The 24956-nt window shown below is 48.7% G+C and overlaps 1 protein-coding gene across 1 annotated transcript in view; it reads left to right on the top strand.

The window, feature by feature from the left end:
• UNK (unk zinc finger) overlaps positions 1-24396 on the top strand; it is a 42114-nt gene extending 17718 nt beyond the window's left edge. The window contains 21 exon segments of the mRNA XM_043963802.1: positions 5157-5275; positions 5278-5298; positions 5301-5343; positions 5345-5362; positions 6189-6199; positions 6202-6364; positions 6599-6729; positions 7388-7396; positions 7399-7496; positions 7498-7520; positions 9189-9309; positions 12297-12397; positions 13040-13181; positions 13721-13921; positions 15814-15879; positions 16230-16404; positions 17346-17447; positions 17978-18166; positions 19666-19847; positions 20259-20516; positions 22230-24396. Coding sequence (XP_043819737.1) covers positions 5157-5275; positions 5278-5298; positions 5301-5343; positions 5345-5362; positions 6189-6199; positions 6202-6364; positions 6599-6729; positions 7388-7396; positions 7399-7496; positions 7498-7520; positions 9189-9309; positions 12297-12397; positions 13040-13181; positions 13721-13921; positions 15814-15879; positions 16230-16404; positions 17346-17447; positions 17978-18166; positions 19666-19847; positions 20259-20516; positions 22230-22391 — 2335 coding nt within the window. The 3' untranslated portion in view covers positions 22392-24396.
• The last annotated feature ends 560 nt before the right edge of the window (positions 24397-24956 follow it).

The following is a 24956-nucleotide window of genomic DNA, read 5'->3' as shown; positions in this document are numbered from 1 at the left end:
GGGATGAATGCAAGAGGTACTGCCCAGGTAACATTAAAAGTACTTGGCAGCTGGGCGGCACAGTGGATAAAGCACCAGCCCTGGATTCAGGAGGACCTGAATTAAAATCTAGCCTCAGACACTTGACATTTACTAGCTGTGTGACCCTGGGCAAGTCATTTAACCCTCACTGCCCCTCCAAAAAAAAAAAAGTACTTGGCAGCTGATTGGATGGGAGGGGTGAGGAAGAGAGAAGAATAAAAGAGGACTCTGAGGTTTTGAAGCTCGATGGCTGAGCTGAGAGGAAGAGGATGTTATTAACAGCATTAAGGAGGTTGGGAGACAACAGGTTTTAGAAGGAAGATTTGAGTTTTGGACATAATGAATTTGAGATTCAAATGGCACATCCAATTTGCTGAATGAGGATGGGTTGAAGGATGCCTAGTGTAGAGAAAAGAAAGCAGTTAAGAATCCAAGACTGGAGTTCTAGTCAAAATATATACATTTGGGAATCATCTGCAGATAGATGAGAGTTGAAGCCTTGGGAGCAGATGAGATTTTCAATGGAGAGAATGTAGAAAAAGGAGAAGAGCCTTGGAGAACATTCAAATTTGGTACCAGAAGCATAGATGAAGAAAGGACGAGAGGTCAATCAGGAGAAATGGGAGACAGTAGCATCCTAAAAAAGAAGGGAGAAGAGAGTGAAAATGGAGCATGTGTGTCAAATGCTACGGGGGGAGGAAAGGTCTGAGAAAAGGCCTTTGAATTTATCAATGAAGATTTTGGGAAGAGTAGTTCAGTAGATTGGTAAGGGAACCACATTGCAAAGGAGAAATGGAGCCATTAAGCATAGAGGACTGGAAATTTATCAGTATCGAGAAGAGAATTAGAATGATAGCTAAAGGGAATAACAGGGTCAGGAAGAAGCTTTTTTAAGGACAGGTAGGTCTGAGCATTTTTATAAGTATAGGGGAAGAAGTCAAAGAGGGAAAGACAAGGTGGGGGAGGTAGGGCAGGGAATTATTGATGGAATAACATCCCAGAGGATGAGAGAGAGGATGGATCCTGGGCACAGGTGGAGGGCTTAGTCTCAACAAGAAGGTGGACTACCTCATGCTCAAGATTAGAGGAAAGGATAAGAAGATCTGGGAGAACAGAGAAGTTTTGAGGTCTGGATGAGGGGAGATCGACATTAGTTTAGGATGGATAACCTCGGGCCTTGAAGTAAATTAGGATATCGGATTATCCTCTAGGTGAAGGCAAGAGGAATTTGGGAACTACTTTTGTATAACAAGGAGTCACAACCAAAAACTAATATATATGAATTGTTGTCCCAAGCCGGAACTAAGGAAACAGAGTGACCCAGGGCTGGAGACAGAGGAGGGTGGGACTTGTAGATGGACTAGCAAGCATGTGATGTGAGGTGGGAGTACAGTGCCTTCTTGAAAAGGGATCAACGATGTTGGAGGAGGGAAGTAAAACTAGGACAGGGCTGATGAACTGCAGAAGAGAGGGAGATGAAGGGCAAAGAAAGAGATTCAGGCAGACGAAGGTGATGAGAGAGAGAGAAGGACTAGGCATTGGGGTGCAAGGGAATAACTTCAGAGTGTAGGAGCCTGGCAGTAGAATAGTTTTGCCAGTGGTTTCACTGCTTTACTAGTACAAGAATTACTGACTGCAGTAGCATATTCAACTCAGAAGGGATGATTCATCTGAGTCTAGAGAACACCCAGTGTATAAACTCTTTCCACTGATGCAGATCAGCAACTGGTCTTTAAGAGTTGCTAACAGGGGGGCAGCTAGGTGGCACAGTGGATAAAGCACTGGCCTTGGATTCAGGAGGACCTGAGTTCAAATCCAGCCTCAAACACTTGACACTTACTAGCTGTGTGACCCTAGGCAAGTCACTTAACCTTCATTGCCCTGCCAAAAAAAAAAAAAGAGTTGCTAACAGGGTGATATGACTCGTGCTCAAGTGCTTTGGCCAGTACTCTTTCAACTACACTGAGCTGCTTCCCACCTTATGCGTAGTAGGCTCTTAATAAATGTGTCTTTAAGTTGAATTTTATCCTATTTCTGATACGTATTTCCAACTGTACTGCATCAGGGCCTGATCCCTACATGCAGAGCCCTGCCCTAAGGAAGTATTTTTTAATGGAGCACACAGCATAGGAACGAACATGCCCAGAAACACCCCAGACAAGTCATTTCTCCTCTCTGCCTCAGTTTCCTCAATTGTAAAATGAGGAGATTGAACTCTGGGCTTTTATATTCCTTATGACAAAAACAAACGCAAGAGTATATAGGAAAAATGTTTGATTCTAGAAAGTATTTCAGACTCACATGGAGTTTCTTTACATAATCAGGCCATTTGAGGCCAGCTATAGATATTCCTGAAACTAGTATTCATAGCCTCCAACCTTGGCATTTAATCCCTCATTCACAAAATTTGGCCCATACCTTCCTCTTGGTACTTCCAGGGTAAGGAATTTTTTAAATGCTTTACAGTAAGTAATCATGAAACACGTTTAGCAGGACATTATCAAGCTAGAGTTCATGCAAAGAGAGGCAGCCAGGTTGATCAGGTTCCTTGAAGTGTCCTGAGTGAGTATTAGTGGGAGAAGTTGAGGACTTTTTGTCTAGAGAAGACTTGTGTGGAAGAAACTTGAAATATTGGAAAGTTGGCACCTAGAAGATGGATTAGATTTGCTCTTTTTGCCTTCAGAGAGCTGGACTAAGAGAAGCATATTTAAGCTGGATATAAAGAACTTGCTAATAATTAGGCCAAAGGTGAAATGGCTTTTCCAGGAGATGGGTTCCCTGTCCTTGAAGGTGTTCAAGCAGAGGCTGGATGACCATTTGTTGGCAGTGTTGTAGATGGGGATTCATGCTTCAGATTCTGACTGGACTGGATGACCTCTGGTTTTCCTTCCAATTTTGATATTTTGTTGTGGTTTTATGAAAGTCCCATGCCCCAAAGCTGGTGTGGTCTTGCCACCTGGGCCATGTCCTCAGCTGCTTCCAGAGTCTCCATCAGGTACTAATTTCCAGCTTCTTCTTGAGCCCCCTGTGATAATCAAAACAGAAGTCATAGTTGCTTTGTTCCACATCATCTTCTGAAGCCGACTTTCATTTTTCCTGACGGTCTTTTCCCCCACAAAACTTCTGAGAGTCGGTAGTGTGTAGAGTGTAGTGGAAGGAACTATGAAGAAGGAGTCATCAGGGCTGGATCTAGTCCTAGCTCTTCCCTTAACCAGCTGTAGGGTCTCTGGCAAGTGGGCCTCAGTTTCCTTCTCCATAAAGTAAGGGGGTTAGGCTGGATGACTTCCAAGCCCTCCAGCACAATAAGACTCGATGTTCTGTCAAACCTTTCTCCCCATGGAGCGTTCAGGGAGTCTAGTGCTCTCTAAATGTTGGCAAGGAGAAGGGAAACAGTTCTTTCCCGTATAGGACTATTATGCTGCATGTGGCGCTGTGCTTAGAGCATTCCATAGCCCACTAGGAGGTGGTTCCCTTGAGGAGCTTACAACCTAAGAGAGGCTCTGATGTGGACACACATTTGCTGGATATACTGTCAGCAGAATAAAAACACAAAACAGACTAGAAGGTGTTCACCTTCTCCATGGGGGTAAGTGTGCTTGAGGGAGATTGGGAAGGGATGACATCAAAAAGAGTGAGTGCGTCACTAGGGTGAGGAGTTGATACAGGAGCAAGCCACCATCCTTCCTAATTTAGCTGGGGCAGCAGGAAGTGTGGCAGGTGTCCAGATGAAATGTGGGAGGAAGCAAGAAAAAAAAAGGTGGTGAGTGTCAGGAATATCCAAGTACCTGTATAGATATACATGAGATGGATGCCAGCAGGGAGAGCCCCCTCCCTGTCCAAGAGGGAAGTTAAGCAAGGCAGTCAGATGTGAAACTTTCCTCCTACAGGCCACTTACCTGGATAATTGCCTGTCTTTTATATCTCTTCAGGGAGTCCTGCCAGGCAAGCCTGTAATTAACAGAAGTTAGCAGTCCAAAGGAAGAGCACATGCTCTGTGGTCACAGCTCCTCATAGTCTTTCTGGAGATCAAAAATTGTTTCCCTTTCAGAAGCCCTTGACTATGCTTTCCTTTGTCTGGAAAAGTCAAGAGCAGATCTAAGCATCCTTTCTTCCAGTCATGGGGTCCCTAGGACTGATGCTAGGACTGAAAGTGGGGCAGGGGTTGGGAGAAGCCTTTGGAACAGGCAGAGTCTGGGAGGGGTTAAGCATCCCAGGGAGATTGGGAAATGACTGGATTCAGGCATTGCCATAGCATGCTCATAAATTGTACTTTGATATACTAATGAGGCCAAGTGGCTCACCCTGATCCTCCATTCATGTACAGGGAAATCAGGTAAGAGTCTATCTCCTTCACTCCATGGAATTACTTGGATGCCAGGCTTAGAATCCCAGGTTCCTGGGCTCAGCCTGGGCTCCTGCCTCCCAGGCTCTTCTGTGATCTTAACATCCTTCAGGACCCTAGGATCAATTTCTTTAGGTGGGATACAAGCAGCTTTAAGTCACCCCTTCCCTATTTCATGGCAAGGAAGATTGATAATCAGGATCTTGGGTCTAGTGAAAAGTCAGTTTGGCAGGCCTGCATCTGCTGCTAGGAATATTAGCCCTTGGCTGCTGGGACAGCCAGTGGAGAAAGCCCTGGCAGAAAGACCTGAGTTCCAGTGTTGCCTCAAACACTTACTAGCTGTATGACCCTGAGCAAGTCATTTAACTTCTCTCTCAGCCTATTTCAGCATGTGTAAAATGGGGAGAATACATCTACCTCAAAGGGTTGTTGTGAGTATTAAATGAGACATTATGTGTAAAGCACTTTGCAGAATCTTTAATCACTATATCATCATTATTATTGCCATTACTATTATTTCCCTTTGACCCAAGGAGAGGATATATTGTACGTCCCTCCAGTCTCAGGGCCTTGGAAGTCTGGCAAGAAGTCTGGGCCAAGGGTCTGGACGTGGATCTCTGGCTCTTTCTTGTGTCCCAGCAGGGCTGAAGCCAGAGGTTGAAAACTTGCAGGAGTTTGATATTTGACTCCTAAATGTAAAGTAAAGCTTAATTTGGGGACAGAAAGAGTATAAGAGGTCCCCATCCCCCAAACTCTCTCCCCTTCCCCTACCTCTTGTGTGCCATCTCTCCAGGTACCTAAAGGAGTTTCGCACAGAACAGTGCCCGCTCTTTGTGCAGCACAAATGTACCCAGCACCGGCCCTACACCTGCTTCCACTGGCACTTTGTTAACCAGCGTCGCCGTAGGTCCATCCGCGCCGAGATGGCACCTTCAACTTAGCCCTGACATCTACTGCACCAAGTATGATGAGACACAGGCCTCTGCCAGAGGGAGATGAGTAAGGTGTCCTGTGCAACTTTGGGAGAGGCTCACAGAGGAACCAGATTGTAACTAGGACTTGTGTTCAGATATTCTGAAAGCCATCCAGGTAGATCCTTGGAATAGCAGGCACGAATCAGAGTTTCTAAGGTCATGGACTATTGTTACTCCTCCCTAGTGGGAAGAAGACCAACAGTGCAGATTACCTCACAGGGGCCCTGGGGACATGTCCTTATTGCTTTGGCTCCCAGCCCCCAATATTATTTTGAATGCCCCCACATACCAAACGCACCCCCTAGCCAAAGGTAGTTGGCCTGCTGGACCAGGTAAACTCGGGGGCTTGCTGAGCAGGGCTGAAAAGGCACTAAGTCATTCAAAAAATGGTTTTCATCATCAGTCATCCCAAAGTATTTATTGTACTTTTGATGGTACAATGGCAAGAGGCTGGGGGCCAGCAAGAGACACATATGGTCCCTGCTCTCAGGAAACTTGCTTCTGACACTAATTCAGACCAGTCATGTAAAGAACAAATATATGGCCAAAAAGAGACCATGAAACCACCATAAAACTAGGCAGGACTTGCTGGGCTCTCTTTTTATCCTTTGCAGCATTAACCAAACCAACAGCAAGGGAGTAGAAAAGTAACTGGTTGATTTGTGAGAAGAGCTGTGGGCTGAGGAAGGTACTAAGTATCAGTCTAATTTTTACATATTCTATTGTGGAATCATAGAGGAAAAAGACAGTCTCTCAGGGGTCAGTGGGCCGCCTTGCCATTTAAGAAAAAGAATCTGACAGAGTAGGGCAGAATCTGGTAAAGCAGGTGATGTGTTCTCTTTGGTTTTCAGGTGCCCATTCCTGACAGAACCACAGGGGACCCCGAGCGACGGTACCACCTACGCTACTACAAAACTGGAATCTGCATCCATGAGACTGATTCTAAAGAAAATTGCACCAAAATGGCCTGCATTGGCGCCTTTGCCCATGGGCCCCATGATCTCCGCTCTCCTGTCTATGACATCAGGTGGGCCAGGCACAGGACTGACCTGAATTGGGCAAGCAGCGAAGGGAGGGAGGCTCTGCAGAAGCTGCTGGTGCCCTTCTGCAGTGGAGGGCATGTGGAGAAGAGTTAGAAGGAGGAGGGTGGACTTTGTCACTCATCTAGTGTCCCTCTGAGATGACCACGTACTCATCTGTCTTTGCAACATCTAATACTCAACATACCTCCCATTCTGTCTCCTCTGTGTTCTCTTCCAAGGGAGCTCCAGGCCATGGAGGCCTTACAAAATGGTCAGACCGCATCTGAGGGGAGTATTGAGGGTCAGTCAGCTGTGGCCGCAAGCCACGCCATGATAGAGAAAATCCTTAGTGAGGAGCCACGGTGGCAAGGTAAGAGCCAGAGGAGCGAGGCGTGGCTGTGCTCTCCGTGGCCCTCCCTCCTAGCTGTGAACTTCTCCCCAAGTGCATGACCTTGTCCATGGCCACATCTGTATCTTCACACAGGCCATCTCCCCAGTCAGAATGTTTCCCATCTCCTCCCTCTCTGTGCCAGGGCACACCCCTTCCCATTGTTAAAAACACGGGAGCACCACCTCCAGGGACCCTGGCTGGTCTCATTCATTCTGATGACTTCCCTGGATTGCCCAGTGTGTGAATGGGCATTCAAGACAAACACACATCTGGCTCCGTCCAGCTTCCACAAGTTACAGTCTTTTATATGTTTCTCTACATGTTTCCTTGTGTCTTGTCTCCTTCTTTAAGCTCTAAACTCCTCAAAAGCAGGCGACTGTGTTCCTCACCAGGGTGGCCTGACTTCAGAGGACAGTGGAGACATTTGGTCCAGTGCCTGCACTTCTCACATTAATCCCAGGGAGTAGGAACTGCAGTGCCTTGAGCCCTTGAATACTGCTCAGTAGGCCTGTCTCCCAGGATCTGCTAGGCCACCTCTGGGGAAGCTGTCCCACCCTTTTCCACTGCAGCTACTAGTGTGAGACTCTATGACCCAGTCCCAATGGTTGACTGAGCCCGCCCTCTGTTCACTTTGCAGACACAACCTATGTCTAGGGAATTACAAGAGCTGAGCAGTGCAGAAGCCTCCTCGGCTCTGTCGCCAGGGATACGCCTGCCCGTACTACCATAACAGCAAAGACAGACGGGCGGAGCCCCAGGAAACATAAGTACCAGGTCTCACCATCTAGGGAGAAACCCAGCAGGAGTTGGCTAAGCCGAGCTGCGCGGCTGCAGCTGTCTCCTCTGTGGGAGGGGTGGGGGCCTTGGGGAGCACCAAGCCAAGGGCAGACCATCAGGGACCTGGTGTAGGAGGAAACGAGAATGGGGGAAAGGCTACCAATAACAGGGAGGCCTTGTTGGGGAGGAACTTTAAGTGGCCAGAGCTAGGCAGACCACATTGCTAGCTCTCCCATGAGCTCAGGGTTGGGGTTGAATGCAGAAGGCAGGATGTTACTGGGTAAAGTGGTGGTAAGGCAGCGGCCTTTCCTATAGAATACAGACTGCTCGAGGAAAGTGGCCAACTACAGGAGGCAGAAGTGGAAGGATCATCCTATCTGTACTGTGTGGGGACTGCTGAGCCCCAGCATCTCCATCATTCCCCTTTACTGTCTCTTCTAAGTTGCTCTGTTTTCCTAGGCCCAGGGGGCAGTCAGTCTAGAGAACATTTCCTATCTCTTTGCATTTAACACTCTTTCTTACTGATATTGTTACCATGCACACCCACATGAATGGTTCTGTTTTTTATTTTCAAAAGTTTATTTTCTTGTTGTCTGATTTTTATAAGAGGAAACCCCAGGTAGAAAGGAATCAGAAGTAGCAACTTTCTCCAGTCTCCTATCTGGAACTTTCACCTTTATATCAACTCTAGCCTGCTTTCTTTCTGATCTCCCCACAGTTATCCTAATCTAAGTGTTGACAAACTCTCTTTTTCCCATTAACCAAGCCAACGGTGGGGTTTTTGAAAGGAACTGGGTAACACAGCAAATGCAGTGTGGTCACAGATTGTATTGGCTGGCAGAGTTTCAGAGTACCTCAATCCTGTTCCTATTCCTCCCATCCTCCTGAACTGAGGAACCCTGATTCAGGAAGCTATTTCTCTATTTGACCCCAGAGATTCCATCCCAGAACAAGAAGTCACCATCTGTCCTGGAAGTCATATCTCACGTCTAGCCTGTCTGGGCCAGTTCATCCTGCAGCTGTTTATTCACTGGCCAGCTGTAATAACCTGGGATGAAGCTCAGCATCTTGCCCTAGCTTCCCTCATAGCAGAATGACCTCCTTAGGAGGCACCATCATTCCTGGAGCCTGTTACCATACTTGTTTCAATGCTTATGCCCTCATGGGCCACCCTCCTCCTTCCAGTTCCTCTAATTCCTTGATCCTTTGTACAACTGGACACTCCCACACCCTGAGTCCCATTGTTGGACCTATCTCTCCCCCACATAGGTGACTAACGGCTTCTTTCCCCAGCTTTTTCTCAGGTTAACTAATTCACTAGCTCCCAGGGGAGTGGTTTTCCAAAAGGCCCTTTTATAATTTTTCATTATGTGAAATTTCTTAAGGCATATGATAAGAATACAGACATTTTCCACAACAATAAGAGCCAAACAGGTAGTTCTCACAGTCACACATGGTTATTTTCTGTGGGTCAATGGGTAAAGGGGGCCATATTGTGGGTGTTTCCCTAGGCATCCCACCTTTTCCTCTCTGTTACCGTTGTTTATATGACCACATGTGTGCGCTTGTACACACACACACATACACATACACACAGAGGCACACGCATCCCTCCCCAAAAAGAGAGGCTCATTGTCCCCTCTGTCTCCTTCTCGTTGGCCCAGGTCCTCCCCTTGCCCAAGTGTGAAACACGGGGATGAGTGGGGCGACCCTGGCAAATGTGAAAATGGAGATGCCTGCCAGTACTGTCATACTCGAACGGAGCAACAGTTCCACCCGGAGGTATGAGGGCAGCATATCTCCCTCCCTTTCTCCTTCCTAGGACCTTCCTCGCTGGTTTAAGGGGGGTTCTGTGGGATCTCAAGGCTAGGATACTCTGGCGGGTAGGAATATGCTGGTTTGGGATATCATAAAATGTCCCTCTTGGGCTATATTTTTCTCCCAAAGTAAAAGACACCAAACTCCTCCTGGTTTTCATCATCATCATTATTAGTAGCCTAAAAACTTTATTGTGCTTTTGATGGCGCACAGCATGTGGCTGGGCACCATACAAAGAGACAAATACTGCCCCTGCCCTCAAGGAGCTTACATTCTGAGACTGACACACTGACTCAAGTAGGCAGATGACAAAAAGACCTTTAGAAAGTGGAATATAAATTATGAACCATCATCAGGTTAGGCAGTGAAAGATCATGCTTCTTAAAGGGAAGGGTATTCTGGCATAAAAGGAAGTACATTATTAGGGTTAAAGACTGGGGAGAAATTTCCATGATTTTATCTCAGGCTTGAATTACACAGAAGGATTATCTATACTGAGCAAATGACTGGCTAAATTCATTTCAACCATTCTCTTGACCTTTGTGAACAGAGTGGTTCTCCTGTACAAGATGAATAGAAGTGGGCTACATGGCCTCCACTCAGATGGCTAGAGAATTCATTGAGCCCCAGGCCCCAGCAAGCTGTGTTGAATGGATGGGATGGGTAACTTCCTAGGAAGAGATATGGAAGGCCATGCTGCTCCTTCCTGGGCTCCATTCTGTTCAGTATTCTTACCATGGTCTTGCCAAAGGCCTAGATATGAAGTTTGCCTTTTGACAGAGTTGAGAAGGGCAGTAGTTAATGCTTTGGGGGACAGAATTGGGATTTTAGGAATAATATGACTTGCTGAAATCATAGATGATGCAATTTAATAGGGATAATGTAAATAAAGCCCTACACTGGAGCTCAAATATGGGGAAGGCCTGGCTAGACAAAAGTTCATGTGAAAAAGGCCTTCAGGATTCAGTGTCTCACAAACTTGATGTGAGCACCAACATGGTAACCAGAAAAGTGATTGCAGTCTTAGGTTTCATGTGTGAAAGGGTCATATCCAGCTCAGAGTTATGGTCCCTATAGTCTGACATATCTAGAATGTTTTCACTCTTGAGGTATCACCTCATACCTATCAGATTGGCTAATAGGAGAGAAAAGGAAAATGAGAAATGTTGGAGGAGATGTGGGAAAATTGGGACGATATGGGGGCAGCTAGGTGGTGCAGTAGAAGAGCACCGGCCCTGGATTCAGGAGGACCTGAGTTCAAATCCGGCCTCAGACCCTTGACACTTACTAGCTGTGTGACCCTGGGCAAGTCACTTAACCCCCATTGCCTCACCAAAAAAGAAAATTGGGACGTTAATCCACTGTTGGTGGAGTTGTGAACTGATCCATCCATTCTGGGGTGTTTTTTTTTGGGGGGGGGGGGGTATAGGGCAATGAGGGTCAAGTGATTTGCCCAGGGTCACACAGCTAGCAAGTGTCAAGGGTCTGAGGCCGGATTTGAACTCAGGTCCTCCTGAATCCAAGGCCAGTGCTTTATCCACTGTGCCACCTAGCTGCCCCCTGATCCATCCATTCTGGACAGCAATTTGGAACAATGCCCAAATGGCTATAGAACTGTGCATACCCTTTGACCTAGCTATACCACTGTATTTCAAAGAGATCCAAGAAAAGGGGAGGGGGGAAATGTATTATTGTTTTCAGTGTCAGGTATCATGTTTTAGGAAGGACATTGACAAGTTGTCCAGAGAAAGTGATCAGATTGGTGAAGATATTTAGAAACCACCAGTATAGGATCTTGTAATGGGATTTAAAAATTTTTTTTTTTTTGGTGAGGCAATTGGGGTTAAGTGACTTGCCCAGGGTCACACAGCCAGTAAGTGTTATGTGTCTGAGGCTGGGTTTGAACTCAGGTCCTCCTGACTGTAGGGCTGGTGCTCTATCCACTGGGCCACCTAGCTGCCCCGTAATGGGATTTTTTTAATGGGGGTAAGGGGAATTTAGCCTGGAAAGAAGGAGGGGAGCATGGTAACTACTCTTATATATTTAGAGGGACAGAGAATAGACTTATTTTGCTTGAATCCGAGGGGCAGAACTAGTGAAGATAGATGGAAGTTTCAGTAGGACAGACTGAGGCCTGTTAGAAGGAAGTGTCCCAGTAATCAGAGCTGTCTCAAGAGTGCAGTGGCCTGCTCTGCAGGCTGGAGAGTGAGTCCTCATCATGAGTGCTACAGGTTCTAGTTGGACCCCCATTTCTTCTTCTTCTTTTTTTTTTTTTTTGCGGGCAATGGGGGTTAAGTGACTTGCCCAGGGTCACACAGCTAGTAAGTGTCAAGTGTCTGAGGCCAAATATGAACTCAGATACTCCTGAATCCAGGGCCGGTGCTTTATCCACTGCGCCATCTAGCCGCCCCAAGATCCCGTTACTTCTGAGGTGCTTTCTAACTATGAAATTTGGTGATTTTGCCTCCCACCATAGACAGAATGACTGAGCCAGGGCCAGCCTTTGGAATAGCCAAGTTAGCAGCTTTGTGACCAAATCCAGGAGAGGAGGCCAGGAGTAAGTCTTTTGGACTGACTCTTCTGCAGAGACCTCCCCAACAGGCAGCAAGGAAAACATACAGGCTGCTCCCTGGTTCCAAAGCTGTGTTTCTAAGAAGTGGGGTAGATGTGGTAGAAGAGGCCTTTAGGAGGCACAGAAGAGATGGAGGGGATGAGGATGGGAAAAGAGAAAGATGGAAGTGCCAACAACTAGTAAGACAAGGAAGGCTTGCACAGAGGGAAGAGCCCTGGCCTGATTCCTTTTTCTGAGAGACCAGAGTGTAGTAAGGCCCATCTCCTCCCTCCCCTGCCCCCACCCAGCCTTCTCTGTCTCTCTCTTGTCTCTCTGTCTCTCTCTCTTTCTCTCTCCTGCCTCAGAGTCCTAACCCTGTTTCCGTTTCACCTTTCTCTAGATCTACAAGTCCACCAAGTGTAACGACATGCAGCAGTCGGGCAGCTGTCCCCGAGGTCCTTTCTGCGCCTTTGCCCATGTTGAACGTATGCTATGCCAACTGTTTCTTGAGACTTGCCCCTGCCCCCCATTCCCATCTGCTATAACTAAACACTGCATACAGGGGAGAACAGTCCCAGCAGTGGTTTGGTTTGACTTAGGGTCCTTGGAAGCTCCTGGGCTACTCCTGGCCTGGCTCCACTTTAGCTTAACCTAGTCTGGAGAGCAGTCACGTAAACCAGCAGGACAAAGAGCCAGACCTGGTCTTCCCTCACCTATTAGCCATTGGTTAGGGCGGTATCTCCTCCCCAAAGGTTTTACATCTTGACAATGCAAACCACTGGGTGATATATCCTGGGGCTTGGGCTGCTGCTTCCACCCCCGCTGGAGAAGTTTAAACAATTGGAGGCTTCTCCCAGGATCCAGACTGCCTTCCCTGGTAGAGCCAAGAGCATGGCACAGGGTACCTCTATAAGAGGAAGGGGAAAATTTCACAACACACAGACACTAACCCTTCCCCACCCTCCAGCTCTAGGTGTTAGGACTGGCTAGAAATGTAGCCTCCTGGTCACAGATTGAGATAGATGAATCAAGGGTTGGGATGGAGATTCTGTCATCCTTGGGGAGTTTCCACCCCATTGTACAGAGCCTCTGGGTGGGTAGGGAGGTCCGGTTAACACTTGTATCCCTCTATATCTTACAGAGCCCCCCTCTTGGTGAGGACTTTCAGTCTTCTTCAGCTGTTCCCAGTCCTACACAGGCTGGCACCGTGATGTACATGCCATCAGCAGCAGGGGACTCGGTGCCCGTGAGCCCCTCCAGCCCGCATGCCCCAGACCTTAGTAATGTATGTGCCATGACCCTGAACAGGCTGAGGAGTTGCGGGGAATGGGGTCAGGGAGAGTGGAAGGGATGCTGGTGCCGTATAGGAATTGGAAAAATGAAGCTAGAATTTCATCTTCCCTAGAGGGGCCTGAGGGGAGGGAGAAGGAAAGATGGAAGAGGCTTTAATATGCACTTCAACAGATGCTCTCTGCAGCCCCCCCAACCCCAAGCCAGTGTGTTCATTTCGCTTCACCTAAGTCTTCACACAAAGCCTTTTTGGTAAAGCCAATGAGTTCCTCATCAAGAGCCTCCCTTCCCATTCACCCCTTAATAAACAGAGCCAGAGCCTTCAGGATAGGGGCAGGTGGAAGGTCTGTGATGTGGAAACTTGGAGTGGGGGCAGGCTATGCTCAATAAGTGGGCAAGAGCTCTGAGCAGACGAAGAACCTCCCCATCCTTCCAGCCTAGAAGACCCATTTGGCTCCTTCTACCCCTTTGCTCTAGAGTTACGGTCATGTCCATGTGACCTGTTCCCTTACCCTTCTCATCTTTTCCCCATAGATACTTTGTAGGAACAGCAGTCTGGGTAGCCCATCTAACCTCTGTGGCTCTCCCCCGGGCACCATCCGGAAGCCACAGAACATAGAAGGCATCAGCTTTCCCGGGGAGGCGAGCCCGGCACCTGGGAGCTACAAGAAGGCACCTGGCTTTGAGAGGGAGGACCAAGCTGGAACTGAATATCTGAAAAGCTTCAAATGCCAGGTAAGGATTGGTAGGACAGAAAGACAGCAGGAGAGTGCCTGATAACTACTGAGAGAAACTGCTGTCTCTTGTGCAGAGGAAGGTGATGGAGAACCTGAGCTGTTGTTTAAAACCAAGTAGGTGGAGGGGCAGCTAGATGGCGCAGTGGATAGAGCACCGGCCCTGGATTCAGGAGTACCTGAGTTCAAATCCGGCCTCAGACACTTAACACTTACTAGCTGTGTGACCCTGGGCAAGTCACTTAACCCCAATTGCCCCTCAAAAAAAAACAAAACCAAGTAGGTGGGGCAGCTTGGTGGCACAGTGGATAAAACATTGGCCTTGGATTCAGGAGGACCTGAGTTCAAATTTAGCCTCAGACACTTGACACGTATCAGCTGTGTGACCTTGGGCAAGTCACTTAACCCTCATTGCCCCACAAAACAAACAAACAAAAAGCCCAAATAAGTGTTCTCCAGGTTTGTCTAAATCCAACATATAATCCATGAGCATTTAAGCACCTGCTGTATACCACGTCCTATGCTGGACACAGGAAGAAACATGTAAATGACATTAGGCTCTCTTCCCCCAAGGAGTTCGGGGTCTAGTAGGGGAAGACAAGAGGCACATAGATAAATTCATAAATAGAGTCAGGCCTATGTGAGATCAAATGAGGGGGAAACCAATTCCAGCTGGAGGAAGTAGGGAAAGTTGCAAGAAAGAGGTGGCACTTATGTTGGGTCTTGAAGAATGGGTAGGATGATAGCAGGCATATGTGTTTGAGAGTAGAGGGCGGGATTAGGGAGAGGAGGGATAGGGTGTCTTTCAAACACAGGAAACATAATGAGCAAAGAGGCAAAGTGTAGACTGGAAAGTTTGGGAGGAAATTGGGGTCTGTCAATAATCCAGTTTGGCAGGAGTCTAGATGAAGGTAGTCATAGCAGCCAAGGCTGGTAAGATAGACTGGAGCCAGATTTTGAAGATCCTTCAGTGTTAGGATATGGCATTTGGTGCTTATTTGATGGGCAAGGAGGAGAAATTGAAGGTTTTTGAAAAGTGACAGGACACAGTGAAAACCTATGAGCCAGGAATATGAATCTGACGCTGTTAGGTCATAGAAGAGACTGAGAGCAAGCAGGCCTGCCAGGAAACCATGGGAACCGATAGAACTGAGCTAACCCGGCAGCTTCAGTCCTGGAACAAGGACCTTACCCTTTAACCTTATTAGGGTCTTCCTGGGCATGCCCTCTATATACTAATAGAGATGATAAGGGTATACCCTTCTGTGTTAGACAGGGACAGATGAGTTTGGGCAATACAAAGTCCTTGCCCTGTGGCCCTTCCATTTTATTAATAACATATGATAATGTTCATACAAGTACAATGGACCTGAATAATAGCTAAATTGAAGGAGAATCCCTCTCTCGAGGATGGCTGAAGCTTGAGAGGAGAGGGAAATGCTGGTAAGAAGGTCCTTGACCTTTGGCCATTTGGTACATTTGTATTGTTCACAAAACACTTTCATAGCCGTGATCTCATTTGATTCTCACAAGCTGTGAGGTCAGTAAGGCAGATATTATGATCATTTAATTTTTTAAAATAAGTTTATTGTTAACTTTGAACAATAGAAAAAATCCATTAAATTTACATTTATAATTAACAGCAAACAAAAGACGACCTTCCACATATAGATAACATAATGTCAGTTATCCCTCCTGTGTCCTCTTTCATTGTATTATCCTCATTTTAGACTAAGAGGACCTGAGACTCCTGGAGGTAAGTGGTTTCCCCAAGATCACTGGGCTAATAACTGATAGGTCAGTAGAACGCTGTGTGTGTCAGGGCTCAGGGAACAAGCACTTGTCTGTTGACTTGGCTCATTGTTCTTACCACTGCTTTTCTCCTCCCAATAGGCCAAAATAAAGCCCCACTCTCTGGAACATAGGAGTCAGGAGCAGTCTCTGATGCAGCCCAAACAGGTAACAGCTGTCTGACAGTAGAGAATGAAAAATGAGGAAGCAGGATCAAGGGCAGATGTAAGCTTCTGTCAGGTGACCCAAATTTAGATGAAAGAACAGGAAGGAGAGGTCACACCCCTCATCCTCATACTTTGCTCTTACCCCATTGGTAACTGGGATTATCTAAGGGGCCAAAGTGTTTGCAGCCTCCAAACTGATGCTCAATAAATCTTGACGGGGCAGGAGCCTGTCTAGGGCCTGGGGAGTGGCTGGAGGACAATGGAATTCCCTTTCTCCTAGCTCCTGATTGTAGAGCTGTGGGTACCTCCTACCTTCAGGCTTCTCTTCAATTTCTCACTCTCTCCTTGCAGGACATACTGGGCATCCTCCCAGTGGGCAGCCCCCTGACCTCCAGCATCTCTTCTAGTATCACTTCCAGCTTGGCGGCCACCCCTCCCAGCCCCGCAGGCCCCAGCAGTGTCCCTGGCATGAATGCAAATGCCTTGCCCTTCTACCCTACTAGCGACACAGTGGAATCGGTCATAGGTAATGCTTTCTTTTCTAGGACTATGGTTGGGGTGGGGGGGGGGGCGGATTAGATGGCTTCTAGGCTTCTGGGAAGAGATGCGTGCACAGCTTAGTTCTTAACTCCTTAACCTCAAACAAGGCAGACACTTATCCATGGCCTTGGCCCAGACAGACCAGCTGCCTGTCCTATAATGTTGTTATTGTTATCATTATTATTGTGAGTCCAGATCTGGAATTTCATCACTATGGGAACCTCCCAGTATGGAAGCTCTCATCATTGATAGAGATCAACAAGGGGCAGCTAGGTGGTGTAGTGGATAGAGCACCAGCCCTGGAGTCAGGAGGACCTGAGTTCAAACCCAGCCTCAGGCACTTAACACTTACTAGCTGTGTGACCGTGGACAAGTCACTTAACCCCAATTGCCTCACTTAAAAAAAAAAATAGAGATCAACAGCTCATCTGTAATTTATGGTCTTGGAGAGATTAAGTGACTTGCCCATGGTCATGTTGTGGGCAGGGCCAGAGTGGGCACTCGAATCCAAGTCTTCCTGACCTCAAGGCTGGCCTTCTTCCCTCTGTCACAGGCTGCCTCCAAAAACTATTATTGAAATAACAATGCTATTGTTATTTTGCAGTTCAATAGGCCCTCTAAAGGTTACATAGCCCTTTCCTCACAGTGACTTGATCCCAATGCAGTAGGCAGTACAATGGTCACCCCCAATTTGTAGGCTGCTACTCCTAGGAGACCCCCAAGACTGAGCTCTTTTTGCTTCCCTGGCTCAGCCCTCCAAGAGCTAAAAGGGAAGCACGATAGAGGGTAGAGATCAGGCAGCAAAGAACCCGTAGCATCCTAGCTCAGAGGTTGGCATCCAGGACCAGAGGTGGCAGGGCAGAGGATGGCTGACCCCCAAAAGATGGCAGGAGGACAACAAGCAATCTGAGTCACTCTGTCCAACAGAGTCTGCCCTTGATGACTTGGACCTGAATGAGTTTGGAGTAGCTGCCCTGGAAAAGTCATTCGACAACAGCACAGTGCCTCACCCAGGTGGCATCATGATTGGTACTTGGGGAATAAATATCTCTACAAGGGGCAAGGGGAGTGCTGGCACCAGGCCACTGAGCATGTGCTGACCACCAGAGAGCAGGGATGAGCTTTGGGGCAGTGGAATACATGCCTAGGAGGACACTCGTAGCGTGTGCCCTTCTCAGTCAGGCACAGAGTAGCAGTGACCTGAGCCTGGCATTCTTCCTGAATGTCCCATCTCCAGGAATGTGCCCAAGCCTGCTCTAGGGAGGTTTGTCCCATCTCACCTTAAGCTGCCTCCTAGCCCTTAAGTTCACTTTGGAGCGAACTCTTCCGGGCCCTGATCTTTCCTCTCAGAACAGGGGGAGGGAGGATGGCATCTCTCCACAGGCCCTCCTTCTATGGCTCTCTGCTAGGAGTGCTTCACACTGAGACCTCCCTGAGGGTGGGTGTCATGCCTCCTCCTGGAAGCTCCCCAGCTTCTGGCAGGCCCAGGGTGGGATGAGGTGATGCCTCGCCTTTCCTCAATGTGCCCCCCCCTCCCCTTTCCTTGGCCTCTCTTACAGGTGGCAGTTTGTTACAGAGCTCTGCCCCTGTGAACATCCCTGGCTCCCTGGGCAGCTCGGCTTCCTTCCATTCTGCCTCTCCCTCCCCTCCTGTCAGCCTTTCCTCACACTTCCTCCAGCAGTCCCAGGGCCACCTGAGCCAATCAGAAAACACTTTCCTGGGGACCTCAGCATCACATGGATCATTAGGTAAGAGGGCACAAGGAGCAGCTCTGAGATGTGTCCTGCCCATAATCAATGCTAGAATTCTCTGCCCAGTACCATACAGAATAGGTCCTACTAGCTTGGGCCCTGTGCTCTGCAGGTTTTTAGTTTAAGACAAGCCCTGTGGTGAATAACACTGCAAGAGCACAGAATGAAAAGGAAGTAAAACAGGCTATTTGCACTGTTTTCTGGCCCACTGAAAGGCCATGTCTTAGCCGGCCACCAGTCCACCTAAGGGTAGAAAGTCTTATCGCCTGGTTGGCCCAGTCATGGCAATTCTGGAAGACCATCTGATAGATTATAGAAGGGTTCATTGGTGGGAGGAAACTGAAATCCGTGACTAAGTTCTGGCCTAGACATCCAGTCCATATGCAAATGGGCATGCCTAACTATCCTTCCTCTCAAACGGGGAAACACTCAGGCTCATTCACAAGCAGCAAACAGGCCTCATACTCTGAGCTGTGCAAGAGCCCAGCACAGACAAAGAGCTCACTGTGGCCAGAGGCACCAGAGATATAAAGAGTAGGTCTGTCCTCAGGGTGCTTGAGGTCCAGCAGGAAAGACACTGCAAGAATAACTGGTGACACTAGGCAGCCTCTGCCCAGAGCCCTGAAGGGAGACCACATTGGCACAGTAATTCTCATGGTCTGGCCCTGCCCTACATGGTTTTGTGTATTTGGGCAGAACCTGCTGGCTCATCTGCAGTCAGTTCTGTACAAGTACAAAGGGTGTTAAAGGGTTAGGAAATAAAGGCAAATCACTAGGATTCAGGGTTTGAACAGAGCAGGGCTGGGGAGGAAAGTTGGTGATACTGAAAATGTGCTAAATTCCTTACCGCTCGAGCAATAGTGCAGTTGTTAAATTCTCCCTTAAGGGAAAACAAAGACAAAACACAAAATCCAGTCCTTGTAGCCTATGAGACGCCTTCTGCCCAATAACAGCCCCTGTGGTGCTGGAGCACAGCCATTCAGGGTGCTATGGGGAGGGGCTGACTTCTTACATGGTGGGGGGGTTGGTGGCCCCCATGAAACTGGCAGCTCCCTGGGGCTGGGGACTGAGTATTCCTAAAGGGTGAGAATCAGCTCTCCCGTGTCCAACTGGGAACTAACCGTTCAAGGAATCTTGTCCCCTCCCTGTTCCTGTATGGGAAGTACCTGCAAGGCCAGGACTCATTCCCTCATGCAAGGGTGATTTAGATCCTCCCAAGAGTAGGAGCCCCTATTGCTGTTCCAATTTCTCCTGTGAGAGTGGATCAGACCCCACCCATAAGTCTGAGAAGCCCTTGAGGGCAGGGACCCTGGGGTTCTTCCTTCTGATTCTTCCCCCCCCCCCCCCCCCCGCCTGAAGGGGTTATTCCCTCAGTGCTCTTAACTGATGGATGGATGGTCAGACCTGCAGATTAAGGACCCCGTACCAGGAAGCTCAGTAGTGCCCCCTGGTGGGAGAGCTGCCCTCAAGACCCCCTCTCCCCGTTTATAAAGCAGGTTTAAATGGCATGAACAGCAGTATCTGGGAGCACTTTGCCTCTGGGAACTTCTCCCCAGGCACGTCGCCAGCATTTCTGTCGGGCCCAGGGGCTGCTGAGCTAGCCAGGCTCCGACAAGAGCTGGATGAGGCCAACGGAACCATCAAGCAGTGGGAGGAGTCATGGAAGCAGGCCAAGCAGGTATGGGGATGCGGCCCAGGAGATCCAGGGCCACCCCCTCCCACTTCTATCCCAGGGGTCTCTGGGTCGTGAACCTTAAACCTCTTTCCCGTTCTCCATTTTTAAAGCCCCTTCTACGTCTGATTATGGCTCTGAACCCTCTCTCTGTAAACACTGGGGTCTCTCTGAGGCTTGGACTCTGTCCACATGCCACCCACAAGGTGAGGGGCCTGTTGGATAGGAGTCAAGTTTGTGTCTGAATCGCCTGGGTGTCGTCAGCAGCTTCCTCTTCTCAGTCAGACAGTGGTGGGAAGTCCAGCCTGCAGCTACATAATTTACTACCTGAGTGTGCACTGGGGCGAGGCAAGAGGGAGGGCTGGTCGTTCTGGTTGTGGGGGTGCCCGGTGATGAGAACTCTGCTGAATCCCACAGGCTTGCGATGCCTGGAAGAAGGAGGCCGAGGAGGCCAGTGAGCGGGCTAGTGCTGCTGGCATGGAGTGTGAGCTGGCCCGGGAACAGCGGGATGCCCTGGAGGTCCAGGTGAAGAAACTTCAGGAAGAGCTGGAGCGACTGCACTCTGGGCAGGACCCCCAGACCCTGTGTTCCTTCTCCGACCTAGAGGCCCTCTCCCTCTCCACCTTGTATTCCCTCCAGAAGCAGCTCAGAGCCAACCTGGAGAGAGTGGAAAAGGTAGGGAAGACCCTGGGGCAGGACATGGGTATGGGGGCAGGAGGAGCTGGGCTTGGCCTAAGACAGGGGATGGGGGAGGAGGGGAGGTGGCAGGGTTTCCTTGGGACCTCAGGGGAACTTTCATGGCTAACACCCCTCTGGGGCTGAAGTCATGGGCCTTGGAAACCCTGCCCGGCAGCTTGGCCATAATGCACCTGTCTGGCTTGGGCAGGGTGTCTCTCGCTTTATCAGATGGCCTCTGTCTGCCCAGCAGGCTGCCAAGGGCTTGCAATACTACACCACTGGGTGGGGCATCAAGTCCAGTAGAGTTTTGGTGATTGTTGCGGGCATAGTCAGGGAAGGGCAGAGCAGGACAGAATAATAAACAACTCATATTTACATAAGACTTTAAGATTACAGAGTACTCTTCTCACAATAACCTTGTGTAAGCATTATCATCCTCATTTTACAGATGAGGAAACTGAGGCAAAAAGTGGTTATTCCATGTCTTAGGCCACACAGCTTGTAAATGTCATAGCCAGGATTTAAGCTCCTGTCTCTTGACTCTGGGCCTAGTGTTAGTTCACACTGCCTTTCTAATAAGAGCTGGCATTTAGATAGCCCTTCTAGGATTGTCAAAGCCAAGCTATGTTATGTGTCTTGTCACAGCTATTTGATTCATAGTGACTGACTGCCTCTGTACCCCTTTATTCTGGTGTCTTCCACCCCAGAAAAGTGAACTTTATAAGCTTAGAATGAAGTGTCACTTCTGGGAGAAAGCCCTGCCTCACCTCATCCCTGGCATTCCCTACCCAAAAAAGGGAACAGATTCTATCAGTCTTCAAGAGCTTTTGGACTCACCTGACTCAGACACTGCCAAGCATCCTCCCCGGGGCTCAGCGTCCCTAGGGGACCCCATAACTTGGGGCACAGGCTTACTCTCCACTACTCATGCTAGTTTTAAGTCTGGGCTGGGCTGTTGGCCAGCCTCCTCAGGTCAGCCCCCCTCCGTGTGAGCAGAGAAGTTCAGCATTCTTGGAGTATCCTGGTAAAAAAAGGCCAGGGGGTAAGGGCCAGTCATCCAAAGCCAAGACCAAATGGTTGTAAGGCCCATCTTGCCTGTACCTCTGAAAATGCCCTTGAAAGTCAGAGTATTGGGCAGAATGCACAGGGATTCAGGCCACTCCCCGACAGTGAGGGGCAGAGGTGGGCGCGCCTTTCCTCCTCCTCATTCATTCACTCTCTCCGCACACATTCATTGGTGTACATTCAGCACTGTGATAGACCTGGGACTGCAGAGACAAAAAGGGAATTAGCCTGCCCTCAAGGAGCTTGCCTCCCGTGGGAGGAAGAGAAAGCATAAGCACTTTGTTCCCATCCGGAACAGAATGCCTTCATCGAAGTTGTGGCTCCCAGCCCTCGGTTTTTTTCTTGGAGGGAGGCCTAGCGTCTTCATGGTTTAGTGGATAGAGTGCTAGGCCTCAAGTTGGCAGAGTGCTGGGATTGAATCCTGCTCTAATACTTAACAGCCATGTGACCATGGGCACCTATAGGACCCCCCCTCAGAGGATGGTCTTGAGAGTAAAATGAGAAATGTCAGTAGAGTGCTTTGTAAATCATAAAGCACTCTATAATCAAAGCCAGTTATTAATATTGGTACTTTTTGGGGAACAGTGAGGAGCAGGCCACCTTTTGCTTGGTCTTTTGTGAACTCTGGCTCTTCTTCACCCTCAGGTGGTATTCCAGATGCAGTCACCTGCAAAATGTCTCAAGTGTCAAGAGCAGCATCGGGTGGTGCTACAGTGCCAACACACCGTGCTGTGTGAGCTGTGTGCAGAGGACAGCGAGTGCCCAGTCTGCCACCCGAGCTGTGTCCGCCCGCCCCTCCAGTCATGACCCACCAGGCAGGATCACAGCACATAGAACTTTTTAAAGTACATATATATGTGTGTGTGTGTCTGTGTGTGTGTATGTACACATACACACACACAGGCGCACACACAGACACACACACACACATATATATATGTGTGTCTGTGCGTGTGTGAGGACAGATGTATGAAGGGTGTCTGTGTGTATATCTGTATATAGATATAGACACACACTTAAAACAGAGCTGAGTTACCAAGCACTTTTAACAAAATATTTTGCAGCCCTATCCCTGCCCACTCCCCTCCCTTTCCTGCTTTAGAAACAAATTTGTCCCCCACCCCAAGCCCCTGCGGCAGAGTCTCTTTATGTCTCTTTTTTAAATTTAGGAAATAAGTTTTAAAAAAATCTTTATTGGGACAAAAAACAATTGAGGGGGACCTCTTCCTTGGAGGTCTAGGCTCCTGGGGAAGCAGAAACCCAGAAAAGGTGGGCCTATCCCAAGGTCCCCCCCCCCCCTGCCCCTAACCTGAGGGACCATAGACACTAGTCTTGGTACCATCACCTTTTTAAAGTAGGAAACTCTTGGAATCCTGAGGTGATTCTGAGTTGTTGGAGGTGATGAGGGTGATGGTGGCTGAGAAACTTCCACTAAAGTGTGTTGTATTTTTTAAAATAAGATTTGCATTCTAATCAGCTGAAGAGCTGGCTGGCCCTGAGCAGTGGAGAGCCCACCCATTGGAACCCTAGAGGGGTCGCCCAACAGTTCTCTGCCTTCCAAAACTTAGAGGTGTCTCAGTGTTCCCTTGTGGCGGCAGAAGGTTAAGAAACTCTTTCAAAATGTTAGAAATTAAGAGGGTGTCGGGGGAGAGAAAGCCTGCTGCCCTGAACGGTTCCTGAATGGAGGGCTTGGGGTGGAGAGCATAGCAGAAGTAGGGTCAGTGGTGCTGTCTTTTGTAATCTCCCCTTCTCTCTAGCACTTTTCCCGGGGCCCTTGCCAGTCCAGGGCCCTCCATTCTCACAAGTTGTTCTAATCTATGAATGATGGAGGCCGCCCGAGGCCACTAGTAATGCAGTAACCAGGACATGGGGACCCCTGTACCAACACAGTGTCCCAAAACTCTGGGCTCCCTTCCAGAAACCCCCATTGACAAGTGTCCAGTGGGCACGTGTAGGAGTGCATGGTGAGTGCCTGTACTCACACTCACGTGTAAAATCTGTGGGCCGTGTGTATGTGGCATGGGCAGGGTTTTCACAAACCTTGGCTAGGTATTTGGGCTCCAGCTCTGTATTTTTTTGCATTCTGGTGGCATGGGGTAGACTGGGGATTGGCCCAGGAAACTTGTCCCTAAGATTGCTGGTACTAATCTTTCTGTGCCCCCCTGGCTTTGCCCTCTGTTGCCCCTTCATATGCTCCACCCTTCTCCCAGGCTTCAGGCAGCTACTTGGGGGAAACCCCAAACTGGAGGAGGGTGAGCTGGCCTTCTGTGGCATGAGCTGAGGACCAAGGGCAGACGGAGCAGGCAGCCACAGGGCCCTGCTTTCCCCGCCAGGGAGGGGGGTAAAGATGCATTCCCAGGTGCTTTCCAAGTGCAGCTGTTTTTCAGTCACTGTTTTCAGTGAGGACGTGTGTGTGTGTGTGTGTGTGTGTGTGTGTGTGCGTGCGTGTGCATGTGTGTGCGTGTGCGTGTCTAATGTATATGATTGTCTTAGCTTCCATTTTAAAAATTCTTTTGTACAGAGAGATCCTGGGCTTGGGGGGGTGGGGATGGTTGGAGATGGTGGTGATCCCTGGCACAGTGGCTGGGTGTCTGTACCATGTGGTGGGGGTGGGGGAGGAAGCCTGGACCATGGTCTCTACTCTTCCTCTTCAAGCCCCCATGGGCTCAACAAGAAAAGGGCTTTTGATGAAATAGGTGAAATTTTTCTCTTTTTTAAAAAGATACTGAAACAAACAAAAAAAACCCCCCACACACACACACCCTCCCAGCCATTGGAAATAAAGTATGAAATTGAAGTTATTGTGAATTCAGCAATGGGAAATGGGTCTTCCATGGGGCTTCATACCATGCTGGAGTGGTGGTGGGTGGGACAGTTATCTGGGCATCAGTACCACCTCCATAAGACCTGGTCAAGGGCCAACCAGCGCCTCCCTCCCCAGACATGCCAGGGCACTTGGTAGGCCTTTGCTCCTTGTCATAGGAAGAGCTCTTCCTAAACTTCCTAGGTCCAGGCCTAAGATCGGAGACCTTTAGCACCAATCCTGGGTCCATCAGGAGTTCTGGTACAGCCTCCTGTTCTATAAACCAGTCTAGGAGTTCCAAAGAGACAGCCTCCTTAGGCTACCTCCCAGGTGCCCTTTTTCCAAGTGTTGTTTCAAAGGAGGCAGGGCCCTTTTAACACTGAACATTTCTTCCTGGGCACAATTACCCTCACAATTCACCAGTACCTCTAAGACAGCCCTTTTTAGGGTTCCCTATCTAAGGACTGCTGTTGGTGGAATCCATTGACTTTGTAGAAGAGGATGATTGCAGAATAATTTTTCCCTGGAGGACCAAGAGTGTGGGAAAAATCTAAAAAGGTGTGTGTGGG

Source organism: Dromiciops gliroides, chromosome 4, assembly GCF_019393635.1.
Source record: "Dromiciops gliroides isolate mDroGli1 chromosome 4, mDroGli1.pri, whole genome shotgun sequence".
Taxonomy (NCBI): Eukaryota; Metazoa; Chordata; class Mammalia; order Microbiotheria; family Microbiotheriidae; genus Dromiciops; species Dromiciops gliroides.
Note: the sequence above shows the minus strand (reverse complement) of the source record. Positions and strands in the feature narration are given on the sequence as shown.